Consider the following 22,032-nt stretch of genomic DNA (forward strand, 5'->3'; position numbering starts at 1 on the left):
ACTATTCGGAGGATGGCATTTTCCGAGTGTTTCACATGTAATTTTTTTTTCTTCTTTTTTCTACGATAAACGGAGCGTGTGTGCATCATGACAAGATGACGCGTCGTATGACACACTTATCGGAGTTTTCAATATTTGGAACCGAGCACAAACAATGGCTTCCGACAACAATCAGACCGACAAATGGCAAGGGGGGGGAAAAAAAATCTTCGAATAATAGAGGGTGTGAACCAAGCAGTAGTGACATCTACCCTCGACTTCGAGCGTAATTTTTAGCATGTTATGGAGTTCTCTGTATGCGCTCCAGAAAAAATTTGAAACTTCGTCAACACCGACATTTTCAAAAATGGGCGATAGCACCCACACCCCTTTGGCAGGGCCGTCTTAACAGCACTATGCCCCCCCCCCTCTCGGGATAAATGATATTCTGAGACCCCCATTAGCTAAAAGTATCTGCTTATGAATTTCTACGATCTTTCGAAAATCGTAGCACCAAACCTCATTATCACGAGTCCCTTGTGCACTTAAGGTCCCCGGGCCGTGTCCCTTGAGGAGGAGCGGGGGGGATCCAAAGAAACGCGAAATTAGTGGGATTCCCATAGGTTAGCTAACCTAATGTTTAAAACGGGAATATTTTTTTACTCTGAGATTGAGGAGGGGAGGGGGCGGGATGAGACAAGTTTGGAAGACTCATCTGCACGATAGAATAGACACGCACCAGTAGATCGAGCCCGAGCCTCTAGAACAACACGCACCCAAAAAACAAGGAAAGGTCCCGGACTGAAACATTGAACCTAAATACGGCTTCCCACAACATAGCAGGAGGTTGCTGCTGTTCAGTGGAAATGACAGATAAACCATAGCGGAAAATTTCCGCCCCCCAGAAACAAGACAAGACCTTCTGACCTACACATTCTGGAGTCAGACTACTAGGAAGAGATTTAATATGGTCTTTATAGTAAACGCAGAGTGTTCTCTGGAACTCGGCCAGCAACTCCCCACCCCGTGGGAGGGATTAGGGGGGTCATGAAGCAAGGATCAGGCATCCAACAGTGAGAAATAGCCAAGCAGGGATCCATAACGGGACAATCAATTCCACACATCAACAAACATTCCCAAGACTTCTACCTACTTCGGTACATTTTTAGGCATCGGGCTCGTGAACCAATCAGAAATCACGGAGCCGGGGACATTATAATAGTATGACCATTAATAGGCTTGACCGTGAATCAAATCACACAAACAGCAAATCATTACCTCATGGCCAAGGCCAGCAGCGGATTAAGGAAGACAAGAGTATACGCCAGAGATGGATCCTTAATCAGTCGGAATCGGTTCCAAAAAGGTGGGGCTTCCACTTTTTTTTTTTCCTTTGCAGACCTTATAAAGACAAGAACGTTTGGGCCTGGAGGGTCAAGGAAGGTCAACTGACACACTCACTCTCTTGGAAATGTGCCAATCATTACGAGCAGGTTTTTTTTTTCTATACAAATAAATAGCCATTAGCGATAGATTATCGACAGAGGCCGACATGTAATCGACCTGAGCAAACGATTCTAATATCCAGAATCGATTTATAATTTCGATACATGGCGGCCTATAAGACCAATGTGAGAGTTTGTTCGGCGCTCTCCATTATAGGGCCCCCACCAGCAATGCGGATGCGTCTTTGCGCGGAAGTTCGACTGCACTCGCGAAAAAAAAAAAAAAAAAAAAAACAGCTGCCACATTAATTGTACAAAAGCCTACAATTAACCATACACAAACAGATATATTGCCTGATAAGCCTTTTAAGTTCCTTAAACAACCTTCGACCCGTTCGGGCCCGAGCGTTTTTCTAGGGCGTGAGTGATGGAGAAGTGGAAAGAACGCGAAAACAGCCAACCATTCCAGACCTTGACCCCCCCCCCCTCCTTCCGAAACTGGGAAAGCTGGCGGAGACTCCATACGTTCATCAACGAGGGCAAACGAATTATTTCATCGAGCGGGACATTGATCCCTTCCCCCCCCCCCCCCGAAATTTGATCCATAATTGAACGACGTCGTTTTTTTGAGCCCGTCATCATGGTAAAATATTCAGAGACGAAATTAATTCAGCACAGCGACCTGTATCAACTAGGGCGTAGACAAAGATGGGGGGAAGGGGAGATTTCGGCCTCCCTTCAAGCGAAATGTGAAAAAATGACTTATCTGCATATCGAACCCCGTTATAGCGCACCCCTTCCCACCCCCCGATGTCACGCCAGACCAGCTTAAGGATGGAAATTTTCAGTGAACAAATCTTTGATTTCTCGGGATTGCACAAGTTAAACTGCGAGTCGATGTAACGTCAAACTCGCCGTTATAGCGATAAAATTCTGCGTTAAATCGGGGTTCCACTGTATAGCACGTGATATAATTTACTGTACTATCACTACGATTTCTCCCACCTCAAAATGCCAGTTGGCTGCAGTCCTGACTCTTCGGTAATACTTAATCATTGTTATTTATGACTTAGGATGGGGGGTGGAATGGATGGGATCAAAATTAGACCAAAATGGGAGGAGAGCAGGGCGGCTCTTCAGTTATGCAACCCGTGCGTCCGCAAAATCCGAGTTGAAAGAGAAAAAACTTGGTTGACAAAAAAAAAAAACTGTGGTTGGGGGAGCCAGAAATACAGGGGTTGGACAAAATAATGTAAACACCTGTGCAAAAAAACAACACTTGAGGGAACCTGTCGTATACGCCCGCCCTCTAGTGTGGAAGAGTTCCACTTGGTGGGCGATAATGTGCACACATCAGTCTAGTCGTAGCAGTGATAGCATTCGGATGCGATGCATATTGGGGCGTTAAAACTTCGTTATGGCTGACCTCACAGATTTCGAAAGAGGCATGATTGTTGGAGCCCGTCTCGCCGGGGCCACAGTAATGAAAACGGCCACCCTTGTTGGTGTCGACAATAATGACAGCCTGTAGCAAACAGGGAAAGACATCATCTACCAAGCATAACAGTGACCCAAAGTCGAAGATGGCTGATAGACCCAGAAGGGTTTTGAAGCGGATTGTGTGTGTGGCCAGAAAGCACAAGATAACAGCATCCCAGATAACGTCTGAGATGAACGCACATCTACAGGAAGGTGTATCGACAAAAAACTATCCGCCGTGAACTGCATGCAGCAAACATACAAGGTAGAGCGACTATTCCAAAACCATTGGTGACACCATGCAATGCCTTGAAACGACGAACATGGTGTCACGACCATAAGAATTAGACACAACAACAATGGGAGAATGTCATCTGGTCAGACGAATCGTCGTTCACATTATTCCAGACTAACGGATGTGTTTACGTTTGGAGAACGCCAGCACAAGCCTATGATGTTGACTGTCTCCTTCCTACTGTTAAGCATGGAGAGGGATCAGTGATGCTGTGGGGCGCGATGTCTCACCGTGGTCTCGGCCCACTTGTTGTCCTGGATGGGCGGGTTAATGCATCGGTTTATGTCAGTATTCTGGCCGACCATCTTCATCCAATGGTGCGATATTTGTTCCCTGATTCTCGACCTGTGTTGCAAGATGATAATTCACCCGTTCACACTGCTGGAATTGTCGGAGACGGACTTGATGAACACCATGATGAACTGCAACACCTCGTGTGGCCCGCTCGGTCCCCTTATCTTAATATAATTGAACCTTTGTGGGGTATTTTGCAGGCCAAAATGTGCAGTAGGTTTCCACCTCCAAAGGCACATTCTGAATTAGTGGTATTTTGCAGGATTGGCGGCTACGTATCCCTGCGACTGTTGTGCATGACTTGTATTTGTCCATCTCACGACAGATACAAGCTGTAATTAATAAAAAAAAAAGGAGGGCCAACAGCATAAAGATTTTGTCTCATTTCACAGGTGTTCACATTATTTTGTCCAACCCCTGTAGGTCCAGCAAGGGGTAGAGATTTTTTTCCTTGAGCTGCCTCTGGTGGAAAGTGGCAGAATTTGCATAGCCCACAGGTGGTAAACCTTTGCCTCTCGAATTTGGATACATGGCGAAACTAATTTGCTTGAGAGATCAAGTGTGTATTTCGGTGTATTAGGCCAGAGATACACATGCAAATGCTACCAATAAGTTTATTGTTGCATTTGCTCGAAAGTAGCGTGCTTTCCGTGCTGCTCAGTAGCATGTATATCTCGGGTCATAGGCTGTGCTCATAGTAGAGAAAAGTGGGTACGAGTTCCAAGAATCGTGACTAGGAAGGAAAAAAAAATGCATAGAAGTGGAAGAAGAGATGTTCGCACATAGTAAAAGAGGACAGTATAGAAAATGATCGGAGGAATTTTGAAATGTAAGGGTGTGATGATCTTTCCGCAGAAGAGGGGAAAGAAAAAAAAAAAGGGAAGAACGGACCAATCAGCATATAGTGAAAATAAGAAGATCGAGGTGAAAACAAGCGTGTTTGTTCAACTCCTGCACCTCGTTTTGTGGCTTCTTTCTCTCCGCGTTCGAGTATGTGCGGTGTAGAACAAAACAATTGTTTTCGTCGCTAGTCTCTATTATGCAGTCCAGTACCTCTTGGTCACCGCACTATGTGCACGGTCTTACGCTCCGATATCTGCAGATAATGGGGGCGCGGGGTGTGCGTCTGGTCTTCCTAGTTTTAACCAGTACTTTTGGATAACTTCAGCCCGGACACCTTGTACAGTTCTTGGATTCCAGTTATTGTGACGGAAATTATTGTCATAGTGTAAAAGATTGCATCGTCAAAGCAGAAGAAACTCACCTCGGTGACGTCCATGATTTTGATTGCCGCCAACTGGCCAGTCTTGGTGTGACGGCCCTGCAAAAATAAAATAAAAAGCTCAAAATAAATATACCTAGATGACACTACATATTGAAGAAATAATTTATGATTGTTTTTCTTTTGGGAGGAGCATTAATCAATATTGAAATGATAGGTGATAACACTAGAGCCGGACCTACTAATTCAAGTTAAATAAAACAAACACACCGAGTTCTGTCACGTACTATTCGATTGCAAAAACACCACTTGAAGTTCACCCGAAACAGAATTTTTTAAAAATTATGTCAATGGCAGTTCAAGATAGCTCTTTTTGGGCCACTTTTGCTCAATACTTGTGCTCGATTATAAGATTACGACCTCCAGACCTGAACCAGCTCAATTAAGAATTCACGTTATGCTGCAGTTACTGCATGTGTTAGAATCGTCATATGGGTGCTTCTGACGCTGGGCTGGGCATATACACATAAAAGTGCCAGTATCCAGGGCAGGGTTGTTTGGTTTAAACCACGTTGGTTTAAACCATGGTTTAAACCTTGGTTTTAACCAAGTGGTTTTTTTAAAAAAACCAGTTTGGTTTTTTTCAAAAAATCAAATAAAAGTTGCCTAAATATAATTTTTTTCCTTGAAAATATCATATTGGTTCATTATTAGCCAAAATGCTTCATTTTTACCACATTTTATATCCTTGGGGTACATTCTGATGGTATATCTTTAAATGACATAAGATTTTATAAGTGGTTTTTTTCAAAAAGTCTCATAAAAGTGGCCAGAATATATATATATTTTTCACATGAAGTATCTTAGTTATTTAAAGTTATATACAGAAGCCAAAATTTCTCATTCTTACAACATTTTCTAACCTTTGGTTACATTCTGATGCTCTATCTTCAGCAAATTCATGAATAAGGATTGCATCACACATCTAAATGTAGTGGTGTATTATCTCACAGGGTTTCTTTTTCCCTTCACAAAGAAGCAGCAACAGTAGTGACACCATCATGCTAGGGGCAGGTGGTCCTATAATCCAATAAAGACACCAGCTGTCCTTAAAGGACAAAGACCAGTGTACTAGTAGTTACATTACCTCACATACATTTTCATTTTCTTTCCCATAAGAAGTAGCACATCTCCTACTGTATATCTCCCAGTCTTAATATTCAATAGTTGTTGTTTTTTTATACTTTCACACTTAAACCCAGTTTATCAAGGTTCTACTGAATAGTAGTAACAGATTTATGAAACATAATCAGCTATATACAGGGTGATTATAATTTTAAGTTTTGATTCCAAAACTATACAATAAGTACTGGTCAGAATGACTTGAAAATTTGCATGGATACTCCTGAAGCAATGGAAGTTTCTTTTGCAAAAGGAAAAAAAGTGCAAGTAGTGCAAAATGTGCAAGTAGATGATGCTGTACTTGGCCAGCAGTATAATCTATTTTGTGCAACCACATCATTTCAGCACTTCCACTGCATCAGTGTGTGGGTGGAACTTCTATCAAGATGCACATTGTAATACCAGCAAAGCAGCTGCTGAAGACTAATTTTGACAGGATGCACCTTAACCCTTGCAACTTCTGGCTGTGGGTGTAGCTCAAAATGTTATAAACAGTGGTCAGATTGCTAACTTTGGTGTATTGCAATCTCCAGCACATTCCCTATATGTTAGAAGTTCCTCAGGAATATGAACGGGGGGGGGGGCGTTTGGTTTAATAAAGCTGAATTGCAAGCACATCCACATCATGAGCATGGCATACTCCGATTCTGTTGTTGAACAACAATTTTTGTGCTTTCAACCTCAGGTTGGATAACATATTTAACATTTCTTAAGTAAGTTGTAGTTATTTGTTCATTACTTCGTTTTTTGTGATGTTTCCATGAATTATGAAATCATGCAATGCTATAATTAAGGTATCATTTTGCTATGACTGGCTATCATTTCCATTCTGTGAGCAAATTTCCCACTTGTTGGATGATGTCATTAATTTTTTAAGTATTTTTTCCCCTTTACCAAATAAAATTGAATTTTTTCAGGAATATTCATGTCAATTTTCAAGTCATTTTGACAATCGTTCTTTTTTACAGCATTTTGAAATCAGAACCTTAGTTATAATCACCCTGTATATCGTAAATCATTGCTAATTAATCTGCATTATTTACGCTTCATTAAATACATTATATTCACCTAATTTTTATTATAGTTTTTGCAAAATAGCTTCCTAATTAAGCATACTGAAAGTAACTGGAGAAAACATCTTTATATATTATGTGATTAATAACAACATTAAAAGAATTTTCAAACATGAAGTGATCCATTGAGTTAACCAAAAAATAATTAAATTGCAAATGTTAGTTTTTGTTAAAATGTAAAAAATATTTATTGATTAATATGGGAATAGTGTTAATTACATTAATAAACATTTTATTTTGATTAATTATTAGAAGTTTGAATGATTTTTCAGAAATTTTATTGTTTTTAATGTTAATACTATTTAAAACAAAAAACCGGTTTAAACAAAAAAAAACAGGTTTTTGGTTTTTTCAAAAAAACGGTTTTTTTGCCATGACTGCCTATTGTTTCCATTCTGTGAGCAAATTTCCCAAGTGTTGGATGATGTCATCAATTTTACATTTTTAAGTTCTTTTTTCCCCCTTTACTTAATAAAATTCCATTTCTTCAGGAATATTCATGTCAATTTTCAAGTCATTCTGACAATCATTCTTTTTTTACAGTGTTTTGAAATCAGAACCTTAATTATGATCACTCTGTATATCGTAAATCAATACTAATTAATCTGCATTATTTATGCTTCATTAAATGCATTGTATTCACCTAATTTTTATTATAGTTTTTGCAAAATAGCTTCCTAATTAAGCATACTGAAAGTAACTAGAGAAAAACCTTTATATACTATATGATTAATAATAACATTGAAAGAATTTTCAAACACACAGTAATCCATTGAGTTAAGCAAAAATAATTAAATTGCAAAAGTTGGTTTTTGTTAAAATGTAAGAAATATTTATTGATTAATTAGTATGGGAATGGTGTTAATTACATTAATAACCATTTTATTTTAGTTAATTATTAGAAGTTTGAATGATTTTTCAGAAATTTCATTGTTTTTAATGTTAATACTATTTAAAACAAAAAAACCGGTTTAAACCAAAAAAACCTGGTTTAAACCAAAAAAACCCGGTTTTTTGGTTTTTTTCAAAAAAACCGGTTTTTTTACCAACCCTGATCCAGGGCCATCTTATCAGTATGACGGGACTCACGGGATTCTAGGGCATAGGTTGGTTCATCAGCGGCTCCACAGAATAGTTTAGTAGATATTTTTCCTTATAAACGAGCAAAGTATACTTCAAAGTATAAATAGGCACACAAACCAATATCACCAGCTCGCAGCGATGTCCCTGACAAAATTTGGTGACGCTCTTGGGAGCCCCGACGCACGCTTTAAGAAACGCTGCTCTAGGTGCCCCCCTTACAGCATCGAAGTACCAGCCACCCAAAATTTAGAATCTCATACGTTGCATTAATTTTTATCATTTATGTCCCATAAACCATGTGACTCCCTCCCCCCACGGAACGTGGTCGAGTGGACCCATGCATCAAGGATAGTGAGTCGAAAGATGTTGAAGAACCCTCCCTACCTCCACTTCCTGGACTAGTCTCTCAGATTTATCTGTCATCGTTTATAAGGCAGTGGTTCTCAAACTTTCGTCGCCCATGACTAGCTTGCCCAATTCATGGTTCAATTGTGGCTCCCCATATCATAATAGTATATATATAGTAGATATTTTCACTTATAAGAGAACCGTTTCAAAGCACATAAATAGACACACAAATGAATAGTCACAACGCGCTCTTCACAAAGGTTGGTGACGCCCCTAGAAGCCGCGATGCACACTTTGAGAAACGCTGGTTTAAGGTAAGGGTGCAGAGACTAAATATTTTCTGTAAGGGAAGGAATCCTATGGGGGTCATGGGCACAATATACAGAATTCACTGGTATGGGGGCTCGGGAAACACCCCCCCCCCCACATTCTTTCCTAACCTTTTCTATGACGCAGCCCCCTCCCATAGTAAGGATGAGCTCTCCGCGGACCCCCCCCCCCGGCAGCGAAGGCAATTTGGGAACCCTCCTCCCATAAAATCCAAACTGTATTGTTTTGTGCAATTTGCATATCATAAAAAATTTGTGTAATAAATTAAATTCAGCAGCACTTTGTTATTCATGCAATGGCAGTGAATGAAAATTATACCGCGGACTCCCTCATGAAGTACTCATGGTTCCCCGTCAGAGATATGCGGACCACAGGTCGGGAATCACTTCTTTAGGTCCACCATTTTTCGGACAACGCGATATGACACAAGCCATGGCATTATTTGGACAAAACGACAGTTTTTCCACGGGCACAGGCGAGGGTTACCGCCCCTTCTTTAAGAGCCGAATAATGTGGGGGGGGGGGGGAGGAAATTGCCCCGTAAAATACGGGACGATACAACACGAAGATACACAATAAATCGCTTTGAATGCGAGCCTGGTTTTTCCAAAATGTAAAATATCCTAGCAAAAGATTGGCAGCCCCATCGGAGAAGGAATTGGGGGGGGACTTCCTTCTCTTCACAAGAATTCCTGCCATCTCTAGTAGAAATACTGGAAATAAGCAAAAGTGTCAAATTCATCTTTTATTCAGAATTTAAGTCAATGGGAAACGGGGCATCGAACACCAAATAAAAGAAAATTCCTCTTTTTCTTTGGGCCTCACTTTCTTTTTCTGCAAGTTCATGGCGTCGTCGGTTTCTTTCTTGGCTTTCAAACAGTAACGAAAAAAGTTTAAAAACAAAAAAAAAAACAACAACAAAGGCGTCGGCCAGACTAACAACATGCAACACTCTCTCTCTCTCTCTCTCACACACACACACACGAGGCGGGCCGAGGAGTCCTCAGTTTTGGACTCGTGCCCAAGATAGAAAGGGGAGAAGGAAAAAAAAAAGCACATTTGAGCATCGGAATTTTTCTAATAAAACGGCGACAGGAAGCCACGGATTTCCGCCTTCTCCTAAGGCATTTCCGTAAATTTTTGCGACATTGTGTGTCATGCGTAACATCATCTACGAGCACTTTCATCTTGTATCAGCGCCCGCTTTCGCATGATGTTCGGAAGAGGCACGTGTTTTCCAGGGAATACGGGAAACACGAGATGGCAACTGTTTGCACGATGGCAAGGTGGGAACTGTTTGGCAATCGACTGCGAGAATCGGCGATGGGAAGCACGTGTCGACGGAATCAAACAGTTTTGTTTCTGGGTCGAAAGCTCAGGTGGTGCTCGATGCCTCCTAGCATACTCGCAATTTATTGATAGAACACCAAGTTCAAGTTACTTTCAAGGATAATGACATTATGTGGATATTAGTTTGAGCACACGTGAGAGATACCAAAAACGTGCTTTTCTACAAATGATGGTCAGAGACCAGTGGTTCTCGAAGTTTGCGTCGCGAATGCCTGAGGCGTCTCACTGAGCCGAGGAAACTGATGTTTGCCAACATGATGATCAGTTCGAATCAGACAATACCCAACCATTTTCACAACTGCTATATCGCGAGTATATGATCGTTGGAGAGGGTGGCGGCTGGTCAACGATCACTAGAACGAGGGTGCTGCAAGTATATGTTGCGAGAAGGACGCTGGTAATACGGAGTCGCGAGTAAATGATCGCTAGGAAAAGGGAGTTACAGAGGCCAAAAGTTTGAGAACCACTGCCATAGACGGTACTAACGACTCAAAAAAAGGGGGGGGGGGTGGAAGGCCATCCCTATCGTCTTGCGACCATTTCATGGTAAATTTTTCGGACACACCCATTCTCCGGAAGCACTTCGATATCTCTGAGATGTGAAGGCGGCTGTGTCTGGTCTCTTCAAAGGTGATTTCATTGCCTTTCACTCGAGGCACCTTTCATATTGAGGCACATTCCACTGCAAGCACCCGACGGGACACATACTGTGTAGACAGATGCAATCAAACAATGTGTGTGCATGAAGTTATTCCATTATCATTAGGATGTAATTCCAGCCAAAAACGCTGCCGGTGATATTGCCAAAAATTCTTATGAATAATGCTTGGCTTGTTACACTGAGCTACAGAGGAGTCTGCAGAAGCCCGTTGACGGCACAGTGGTGGTCGGCTAACCCCCGAGTGGAAACTGTGGTAAAATGCTCATCTACCACCGTGAAGGTTGTCGTTAGGGCCCGACCCTAGAGAAAATCACAAGATCTAGCCCTAACGAACTTGAAGCGACCACCGATACATGGCGCTTTCATTTCCAACCAGACTCATAAATTGCAGTATAGCGATATGGCCAGGGTTGGTGTGCTGCGAAGTAGTGGTGGTCGGATGAAGTTGGCTTTCTCCGGTTATCCAACTTCAAGGGGTGGATGCGAGCCAGTCTCCCATTTGATTCTACACGCAAGAGAGCAGGCAGACCTTCAACATGATACTGTACATACCTAATATAAAAATTCAAGCATTTACCACCTTCAAAATATGGGACACAGGTGGCAGCACCAGCAAGAACACGGAACAAACCAGCACCTCCTAGACCCTTAGAGATATGCCTCTTCCTCGTCTCGCTTCTCGAATATGTGCGGTGTACAACAAAACCATACAATTGTTGTCGCTGCTAGTCTTTATTATACACTCCCGTACCTCTTGGTCGCCCCAATATGTGCGTGACCTAAGTGATCTGGAAATGTGCCGCTAGTCACTCAAGTAATCTGCAAATGTATCACGAGCCAGAGGAGTGTGAGCCAGTGAGCTGGAGGTGTGCCGCGGGTCACTGAAGTGATCTTGAAACGTGCCATTGGCAGCTTAAATTATCTGGAAACGTGCCGTCGGCAGCTTAAATGATTTGATAATCTTTCGTGGGCAATTTGAGTGGTTTGGTTATTTTTCGCGGATCACATCAGAAGACTCCAGGGCCCATGTATGCGCTTAAAGTGAAAACGGGCTCTTATTCCCAAGAATGTAGCGAACGTAAAAGAAAAACAAAAACCAAATTTCAGTATAACCATCTTACCAACATTTTTCTTTTTGACAACTCCTGCGAAATCAATCAATCAACCACCGGGGAATTCCGCGTTTTCAGTCCTCCTCCCAAATACATAATTAACCGGAAATATAGGCGTCACGATAGACAAAATTTCGATTCCAAATACACACATATGGGTTAAATCGCCATGTTTATTTTGGTCTGGATCGTTTGATTGATTAGCTATTTTTTTTTTTTTTTTTTTTTTTTTTTGACGGGGAGTTCTTCGTCTCAGACATAAATAATTTAATAACGAAGCTACAGTTGAAGGAACCCTTCGACCTTGAGACGGCGATGACTTTTTCTTGGGATCAATCGGATACGTGTTATTAGGAAATAATTAATGTGGGGAAATGACCTCATTGTTTTTATGAATCTCAAATTCTCTTTCTCTCACAGTTAAATTCGCCTCTACACAAATGAGAGAAAATCTATCCTATTTCTTGGCCACATATAAGGTTCGGCGCCGAATGTGTTGGCGAATGATTGACAACTCGCGACCCCGCCCTACAAGTTGAATGAATGTCTCCTTTCATTTTTTTTTTTATTTTACCCACCGAAACCAATATCCGTCGAGCTATTGTGCCAATGTGCGAGCGAAAGCCCGAAATGAATGATTGCTTGATGCTGCTGCTGCTGCTGCTGCTGGGAATCACTGTTTTACCGATCGCGAATTGCCGCCAATCTTTTGTTTTTGCCGGCAACTGTTTGCAACACGATCTGGTTTTCCTAGATTAATTAATCATAACTAGAGCCCGGATTATATGCATTTGCATATTTTGGCCTTTTTTTTTTAGCATTAATGCATAAAATCAAAGAATTTTCATACTTGAAGTGATACACTTTACAAAGAAGTGCATACTTCAATATTTTAGAGCAGTGTTTCCCAAAGTGGGCAACTTTTATCGCCCCCTGGACCATTCCATCTACGGATTTAACATAGGATCCTATGGGTTCACTTGAGTTGGGGGCGATGAGAGAAAAAAAAATTCTGGAGAAGGGGGAAATGGAATGAAAAGTTTGGGAAACTATGTTTTAGAGCATATTTCTCCACCATTTTTAGTGCATATATAATCCGGGCTCTATAAATAAGTCAAGGTGGACCAAATGGTTTTACTGCTTTGTCCATTCCCTTTTTAAAAGGATTTGTTTAAATTTTAGCGCCCAATGCCAGTGACAAAATGCCAGTCCTTTTGACAAATGAAGCACTTTCATTTCCAGCTCCTTACTTAAGCATTGTAAACATCGTTTATGCCTCTGCATGCCTTAAAAATACAGAAGACAATTGAATGCCATTGGGTATCATCAGAGTCACAAAACCTAGAATAGGCCTATGTACTCAACTGCTTTGTTATGCAAACTGCTGCGCCACTTATACACAAAATGCGCACCATAATTTTGAATGATGAATGTTTACTGTCCAAAAGACCATGAAGTAGTAAATACAAAATTATTTTTTTTTCAACCAGGCAGAAGTTTTTAATCACTACCCTACTTATTGAACCCTCAAGCTAAGCAAATGAAGAACTAATAAACCACCAAATAGCCCCCCATACCCAAAATAACTTCAAAAACGATACTATTTCTACTTTGGCAGAATCATTAATTGCAATATACTACATTTCGTATTACTTGCATTATATCGATGACTCCCTCAATTGAAATCAATTATACGAATTTTGTTGATAGGTTTTGGTGGAAAAGTAGGAAAAATAGGACAAAACCGAGAAAGTAGGAAAAAAAGACATTTTACCAAAAATGTAAGAAAAGTAGAACGAGTGGGAGCCCTGCATTTTTCAGCTCATGGCCCTCTTTGGACCATACTTTCTTGTTCTTGTGCGCCCCCCCCCCATCAAATGCCCACTGCCCCCCCCCCTACCCGCATATAAGAATGAGACCCTTTCTACGTATCGAATTGAATTTAACCAAATCTAAATTTATAATGAATGAACAAGAATTTTATAAAGATTGATCACTGGAACCCTGGGCCAGGAACGGATCCAGAAGATGGACGATCATCCCTGAGCTGAATTATAAGGGGGGAAAATAGATGTGTAAAATACGGGACGATAACAACGAACCTACACAATGAATTCAACCCACCCGACACATCACCACGGGTCTGTGCCTATCCTGGACTAAAGCAGTGAGCCCCAAACTAGAATGCTACTGCAGAACAATCTGGAAAAAGTGCAAAAAACACGTGTCCAAGATACAGGTAAAGTTTTGTGAATTATGGCCGGTTCAATTCAAAACCATGGAATGTATGCACAGGCGGATCCAGTAGGACGATAGATTGATCGCCACACCCCTATACTCCAAAATATTTTTTCGAAAAGCGGAAGGTGGAAAATCACACTGCCCCCCCCCCCCGTTCACTATACACACTCTGGGGGTGATCCTTTCTTTCTTTGAAACTGAGCACAACTCAGGTCGTTGAGGTTATAAATCGCCATGGGCAATTTACTACCTAGTGAATTGTGCTGGAAGTGTGTGAGTACCTAACAGTCTTAGTGCGTATCTAGTGTTGTCTGATTTTTCGGTGCTGCCATATATATTTCAGGGGTGGCGCGCAATGATTGCGAATATTTGTGCGGTTTGTAGGCCTGTTGCTCTCTCTGTGGCGAGACTTTTTAATCCTTGGTGATCCACTCCCCCCCCCCCCCCGTTCAAAGGGCCTCAAGTCAAGACTGGCAATGTCAAACTGAAACACTGAGCCAATTAGCGCCAACAATCAAAAATTACCGTCCAGAAGGTAAAATTTTTGGTGAGTTACTATATCCAAATAATCACGCCAAGGAAAAAAAATCGTCAACGGGACAACAGGAAAAAAAACATGCACAAAAAATGGGCGTTTGAACCGGGCGAAAGAAAACTAATTGCCGGCTCTGAATCCAACGATAACTCCTTTCCCATTGGAGAGAATTACGTCTCCAAATTCGGTTCCTAGACCGGCCTCAACACATTGTAACGAGGTGTAAAAGATGTATTCGCATTCAAACATATAGCTAACGTCTCCAAAAAAACCACAACTTTAATATTTTTGAAGCATCTTCAGCGCGATTCGAGTCCAAACCAGTTGTTCCGTCTTGAAACGAAGAACGGAACACGCGTGATTCATAACGTCAGGCAGCGAGATTGTTCGGCAACAACGGGGGCCCTTGTGTGGGCACGGCCTTCACCACGCGGAGGGAAGCCGAGAGCAACAACAAACGATACGAGATTCGAGCCCGGAAATGCACTTGAGAAACAACACACTCAGAGCTTCATTTCCCAGATAATTAAAAAACACCACTTCAAGTTCAACCCTGAGTTTTCGCTCAGTCTCCAACACTATTCGGGCTTCAAGGACGGAAATCAAATCGTGGGTCAGGCAGACATCTTACCCGTTTTTTCTACTGAACGAGCATCAACGAGAGTTACCTTTTATTAGCCGCTTGAAGTAATGATACTGGACGTGTCGCAGGAACAAGAACGACATGAGCTTGTTCATGTCGACAAGTCGAATGATCGACTCAATATTCACCGAAGTCGGTCTAGTACCTCCGTCAACTTGCACGCAAATCCCACCCCTCCCACATCCAAAAGCCCCCTTTAACTTCGGTTAACGAGCAAAAATTTTGAACAAATTTAGATTCGGTTAACGAGCGACGATTTCGCATTAGGAACAAAAATTTTGCACTTTGTTTATTTATTTACACGTTATCACAACTGAGCTGATGGTTTTTTGCTTTCGCCCACGTACGTGCTATCGAATTGTGGGTAATATTCTTCCCTATAGTTTCCGGTAAGCGAGTTCAGTCAAAACTGTATCGCACCATATTTGAAATTTCTTTCAAACCGAGCACAACTCCGGTCCTATCGCCATGGACAATTCGCCACCAAATGAATTGCGCCAAAAGTGTGCATGTGTTCCCAACAGTCTGAGTGCGTATTTAATGTTGTGAGTTTTTAGTGCTGCCATCTAATTTTGTCAAACAGTGAGGGTAGTGTAGTGATGACCGATGATGTGTAGTCAGACCTATAACGGTACAAATATTTATACCGTTTTAGGTATGTCACTCGATGGCGCGACATTTTTGACGGGGAGATCGGTTCCAATTTGTTTGGAGGTTTGTTTTATGTGGTTATTCCAATTTGTGCTTCGAAGTTTGAAGAGCAAATTGGAATAACCCCATTAAACAAACTTCAGCAGATCACCACTGTGCCGCCTGGGGGAATCGAACCCGGATCCTCACGATGCCCACACGAACGCAAGGTTGCTGAGCGGCCTACCGCGCTTCAGTAACCTTGTCAAGCTTTTATTTGAGCTCGTTTGGTTAACATCCGTTTTAATACAATTGCCAGTCAGACTGGCTCGGGTGGAATCCGGGAAGTCCAGAATCTACAAGGAGTCAAGACTGATCACAGCTCTGTGCCACACACACACACACACACACACACACACGACTCGTGAACCTGTTTCACGTCCTTTCAACAACCGGAGCCTCGGGATCCACTGCCCAAGTCTAACTTGCCATTCCATCCACATCTCAGGAAGTCCAACGAGCACGAAACATATCGAGACTGCTAACACATTTTAACGATATTTGCTGTCGTCCAACATCAAAACCTCACCGCGATTACTTAACCGTATATGCACCCCTTACGCATTCCTCTACGGAATTTCTAGCGAATCGGTACATGCCAGAGCGTATTGTATGCGTATTTCTGTTGCCAAAGTTGTGCTTGTTTCGTGTTCTTGCTGGTGCCGCCGCCATCATCATAAATGCGATAGATAATTCCCAGACTCGTTAGCCCGACCGCAGATGTCACGTGAGTGTCCTCGATCTCCAAGAGGACGGAATCGACACCCATCGAACCAACCAGTTCTCTTGCAAAGCACCCCTATTCTCGAGACCAAAAACTACAACCATCAAGGAAAAAAAAAGAAACACTTTATTACTGAAGGAAAAAAAACACAAAACCGGGGACACAATCAATTTCTCAACAAAAAAAAACACATTAGGTCCCATCCCATGAGTCACCCTCCGGCAATCATAAGGCCATTACGCACAATGACGTCACGCAGCCGGCATAGAAACACAGAATAACAACCGCAACTGTATCTCTCTCCATATTATCACCATTATAACTGCTATCATATCGTGAAAGATTTTACCGAGGTTAAACATGGCGCAGCGCAAGATTCTCCCCGCCATATAACGGATGATTTCTCGGACCGACGTCACGGTTTCTTCTTCCATCTTCATCCACCAAGGATGTTTCCATTTTTTTTTTCTGACAAGGACGAACGAAAATTGCAAAGAGGAGAAAAAATAAAGTTCCATTGTTCCCGTAGAATCATAACTCGAGCAGACGACGATCATCTTCCTCTTTCAAAGGACACGTGACCCGATTCTTCCCTTTTAAGGAAGATGTTTTCTATACACAATAAACAGCCCTGGAACCATGGCGTACCCTATATAATATGATCGATGGCCTATCCATGTATTGGGCACGGGTGACGCGACGTTCATTTCCCGATAGCCGAAGTCGAGTTCCGACGAGATCATGATTGACAAGTCAATTTTTACGAAAAAGAAGATGCAAGCAATATAAATTCTAATCCACCTGCGCACGAAGAGTAAACATGCCGTCTTTGCAATCGCTCGTCGTTTGCCGCCATGTCATCGTCCTCTCCCACGGAAGCCGCCATATTGGGGGAACCCATACGTATGTACGTACTTCCTGACTCTCGGATGGACATGCGTTGTGCTTAATCTCCTTGTCACATTACCTCACTGTACAAACACTTTCCGAAAAAGAAAGCTTTCAAGAGTTATTAGGAGATGGGGAAAGAAAAGAAAAAAAGTTGGTTGTTGACCTTTTGATGGCGACCTGACATCTCGGAGGTCATCACGTGGTAATAATGCTGCAGCTGATAAAAGAGACGAGACTTTTTTTTTCGCTTTCTTTCTCGGTTGTTGCGTTGTTCTTCGGCTCGTCGACGATTTTCATTTCGCATGACGCATGACGTTGTTTATTTTGTGGAACCGAGCTCTTCCGATTCCCGATATTCCCATTTGCAACAATGTCCTTCGGAAGACTCGTGACAAACATGATTTCGGAACAGCCAATCTCATCAAAATCTGAATAGGTAGCCTACGTACCAAATAAAACGGGATAATCTCGATGTGATCAGCTGCGTTTATTATTATTTTTTAATAAGAAGACATGCGGAACGGAATCAGTGTTGTCTCAACAGCATCATGCTTCTCTTCAGTGCCGTAAGTAGCCAGCCATTCCTGTGCAAGAATATTCATTTAGGCCCCACCTGGGCCCCCTTCCAAGTGGAGCCCTGCGCGGGTGCATTTGCCTAGTTACGGCACTGCTTCTCTTGCTCACCAATTTGCATAACGGGGTGCTCGGGCAGGCGCATGCGTTTATAAAACCCTGGATATTCTCTCAAAAAAAACACCCCTGTCAGCAAAATTTCGTCATCAGCTTTGCCCCTCTGAATCCTAACTCATATTTTCATAAAGGGTGGTTGATGACGTAAGCATTATCCCAACCTCCCCCCCTTGTTATCAAAAGTCAGCAAATCGGAAACCCCCCCCCCAATCGAAGATGACGTAATACTTGAACGGCCCTAACCTAAACAACGATTGTGAATGTCAAATCAGGAGAGGTGACGTCACCAGTTGTCAAAGAGCGAAGCAATATTGCGGCAGCTATCTCTTCGAAAAGAACCCACATGTCACTGAAAAAAACGCAACGATACTCCATGATATTCGTCCCACGGTACGGCCATCCGTACAGTGGTTTTCAACCTGTCTCTCGATAGGGTTCCTTCCTTTCTAACTTAGGGTATTCTGGGGGGGGGGGGTCACGGATGAAAAATCAAGTGAAAGGGAAGCCATGAACAGTGTTCAAGTGGGGAGGCAAAAAATATTCGAATGCGAAAAAATGAAGCGTGAAATGTAGTGGAAGATAAAGGGCGACTACTTCCAGAATTCCGCAGAACTACCCATAGGGATTCAGCGCCGTGGGTGGGGGGGGGATCATCTGTGCATTGCTCGGCGAGTCTTAGGTCCACAAGGGGCTTACATAGTGAGATCTGACACCATGTTTTTCGAGAGATCTGTTTTCCATGCGTTCTTCAGCTTACATATTACAAGTATGTTAGGCCTACTATGTAAGCTGTTACTTCCAGCTAGGAACTCGAGATTTCCCTGAACATCACTTTGGAAGAGTATTAATCCTGGATTAGTGGGGCAGGGTGAATAATATCACGGGCCAGGAGACCAAAATATGATCCAAACACAAACTACAGGCAAATCCCCCCCCCCCCCCCCCCACGAAACACTACTCCAGTCGTCATGGGGGTAAATCAATAGTCACAGGGTTGGCTAATGAGATCCACAATGACCGCTAAATGTCACGATTCGACTCAAATTAATCAAGTTAAAGTAGAATGCACCGAACACTCAGCTTCCAGAAGCCTCGTATCGTCACCCAAGATAGCAATTTGGACTGGCTTAACAATCCATAGGCCGCTGAACTAGACCCTCGCACATCTTTAACCACTCGTTCAAAGTGCATCCACAATGCACGCTTGCGCAGGCTGAACCACATACGCATTTGTGTCGAGTTGCGGCCTCGCTATTGGATGTTCCATTCTAGATATGGCCCAGCATAAGGACTAGAAGCAATATAGCATTGGCCAGAGGCTTCTAACGTTTTTGTCCTCAACAGTAACTAGACTGTTCCGCAGAACCCAAACCGCATGAATGTATTTTTATTGCAACGAAAATGAAACATTCCACCGCTTTGAATAAAGCGGAACCCCAGAAAAGTCCTCAGGGAACCCTGTAGTTCCACGAAACACAGGTTGGAAACCTAGGGCTGTGGTTACTTTGTAGGACACTGGCTATAGTCGGAGGTGTTCTTTCCTGCTGCAAAGACTTCTTGAACTCACCTGTCATCAGGGCAAACGGCCCGAGCTAATCAACGTCGATTCAACAACACATGGCTCCAAAATCATCGGATATTAATGAAAATAAGGATCTAAATGGGGTCAATAACACGAATTGAAAACATTCGTAGAACATTTCCGTTCGACATCATCATCACAAAGCGTACGATGGCAAACAAGCCATGTCGCCATCATCATCAGCAACAACACGAGCGGCCTTGACACGAACAACATTCCGGACGAGCACGGAACATGTCCAAGGAGGAGAGAGCATCGTCGGAGGGAGGGGAGCACTCGAAACGCATCGGCGGCCACGCTTTCTGAACGGGTCAAACAGAGACCACATCATCATCATCGTACCGTTACCAAATGAGCAATTTTTACCAGACAATAGATTCCGACCGAACAGATTCCGATTATACGTACTTACTAATAACGTCTTTTTCTTTGAAACTGGGGGCGGGGTGGAGCTCGCCGAAGAATCAATAGCGTCCCGATTTCGTGGGAAAACTTATTGCGGGGGAGAAACGAAATAATACTTTCAACGGCCGCAGATTGCAATCGCTACGCCATCCTTTCATTCAAAGTAGTGGTGTGCCATCGACCATCGTGAAAGGACCCGGATCTAATCGACAAGACAGCCTTTCCCAAGAAAAAGTGGCCAGACAAGAGCAGCCGCCACCTCCACATTCTCCGATAAAAGCAATGAACACCGGCTAATCGGGTTTGCCTCGAGCCACACACACAAAAAAAAAGCAACGGGAGTGTGGGGAAAACCCACAGGACTCCGTCATAAGCGGATATAGTCCGCCTCCCCTGAACAGGAGGGAGGGGGGGGGGGTGAAAATCACCGAAAGTATACAAAGTGAACGAGGGAAATAAGTTTTTTCATTGAACGGGGGGGGGGGGGTTGCACCTATCGCCCCCTTATTCGCCTATGGATCCCTCTCCCATTACGGCGGGATCGGCAGGCTCAACTTAGAGCGTCGAGTTTACATTTGACTGCGGGCGAAGGGGGGGGGGGCTTCTGTTGTGTCAAGTAGTCCTCGGATACGTGCTAATTGAAAAACACTTTAGAGAGCTCTCCCCACCCTCCAATAAGCTCCTAAAGCCAAACGTTTAACGCCACAAAGAAAGTTCACAAGTTCGAGCATCGCCCACCATGAAAAGAACACTCCTCATGGTGACACGTGCTCAAACTCAAACCACCATAAGCGCCGGCATATACGTACATGCTACTAAGTATAACGAAGGCATGCCACTCTCGAGCATACGCAACCAATGAGGCCGTCTTTAGAGCATCATGGGCCCCAGGGCCCAGTGATTTTTCTCGGCACTGGTGCATGTGTATTCCAGGCTAAATGCTCATCATTGAATGGAGATTCCACAGGATTTTCAGGCAGTCGACGAAGACGTCACGAGTACGAAATCAATCCTAAGCATAAAGCACTTCTTGTTGCTCGCGACCAAACATGCGGTGCCTGCTCGTGATATATATAGGGTGGTGGGTGTTTTAGAGCTAGAAAGAAATGCCTGATTCTAGCCTTGGCACTGTCCAGGCTAGTAGTGGTGTCATCGTATTACGCAGGACGAAATGCCCACATCCCGTAGGCGCGGATCCAGAGCATAGACGAATACAGGAGCGGTACCACCCGTTCATATGAAAATAATGGCGACACGGGGCGAGGATCCCCATTTCTACGAAAACGGCACCCTGAAACAGACATGTACCTACATTGATATCGAATGGCCAGACACCAACAATTTCACATATCCATTGAGATATCGAAGGGCTCCCGGAGGGACGGTACAATTTAAAAAAGCCGCTAACACACAAACGGCCCCAAAACGCAGATCCCCGCATCCTTCCTTTAAACTTTGGTTGGTGGGCATGTTCTGTGATAACTGCCCCACCTGAGCCTACATCTACCATAATTTCCTAAACTTTGTTTTATCGCCCCCTTCAATTTTTTTTTTCACTCAACGCCCACGACTCAAGACAACCCATAGAATCCTATACTGAACCCATAGCTTCTACCGCCTCAATGGACCATTTGATCGCCCCCTGCGGATGGAGCTATATTGCCCAGTTTGGGAAAACTGGTCTAGACCAATATTTCTTAACCTTTCTCCGCCAATGCCCCCCCCCCCCCTTTTGGAACCATATTTCCTTTTCATGCACCCCCTTCCCCTATCCAGGA

At 43.1% G+C, this 22,032-nt stretch overlaps 1 protein-coding gene across 3 annotated transcripts in view; it reads right to left on the reverse strand.

The window, feature by feature from the left end:
- The window catches only part of LOC149067803 (serine/threonine-protein kinase mig-15-like), an 84,697-nt gene that overhangs the window by 48,929 nt on the left and 13,736 nt on the right, over positions 1–22,032 (reverse strand). For all 3 annotated transcript variants that reach the window (XM_089252233.1, XM_089252230.1, XM_089252231.1), the window contains exon 3: positions 4,757–4,813. In XM_089252233.1, the coding sequence (XP_089108359.1) occupies positions 4,757–4,813 (57 nt within the window). The remainder of the gene's footprint in view (positions 1–4,756; positions 4,814–22,032) is intronic.

Source organism: Pholcus phalangioides, unplaced genomic scaffold (assembly GCF_987345545.1).
Source record: "Pholcus phalangioides strain wild (caught in Gottingen) unplaced genomic scaffold, Ppha-v1.0 ptg000028l_1, whole genome shotgun sequence".
Taxonomy (NCBI): Eukaryota; Metazoa; Arthropoda; class Arachnida; order Araneae; family Pholcidae; genus Pholcus; species Pholcus phalangioides.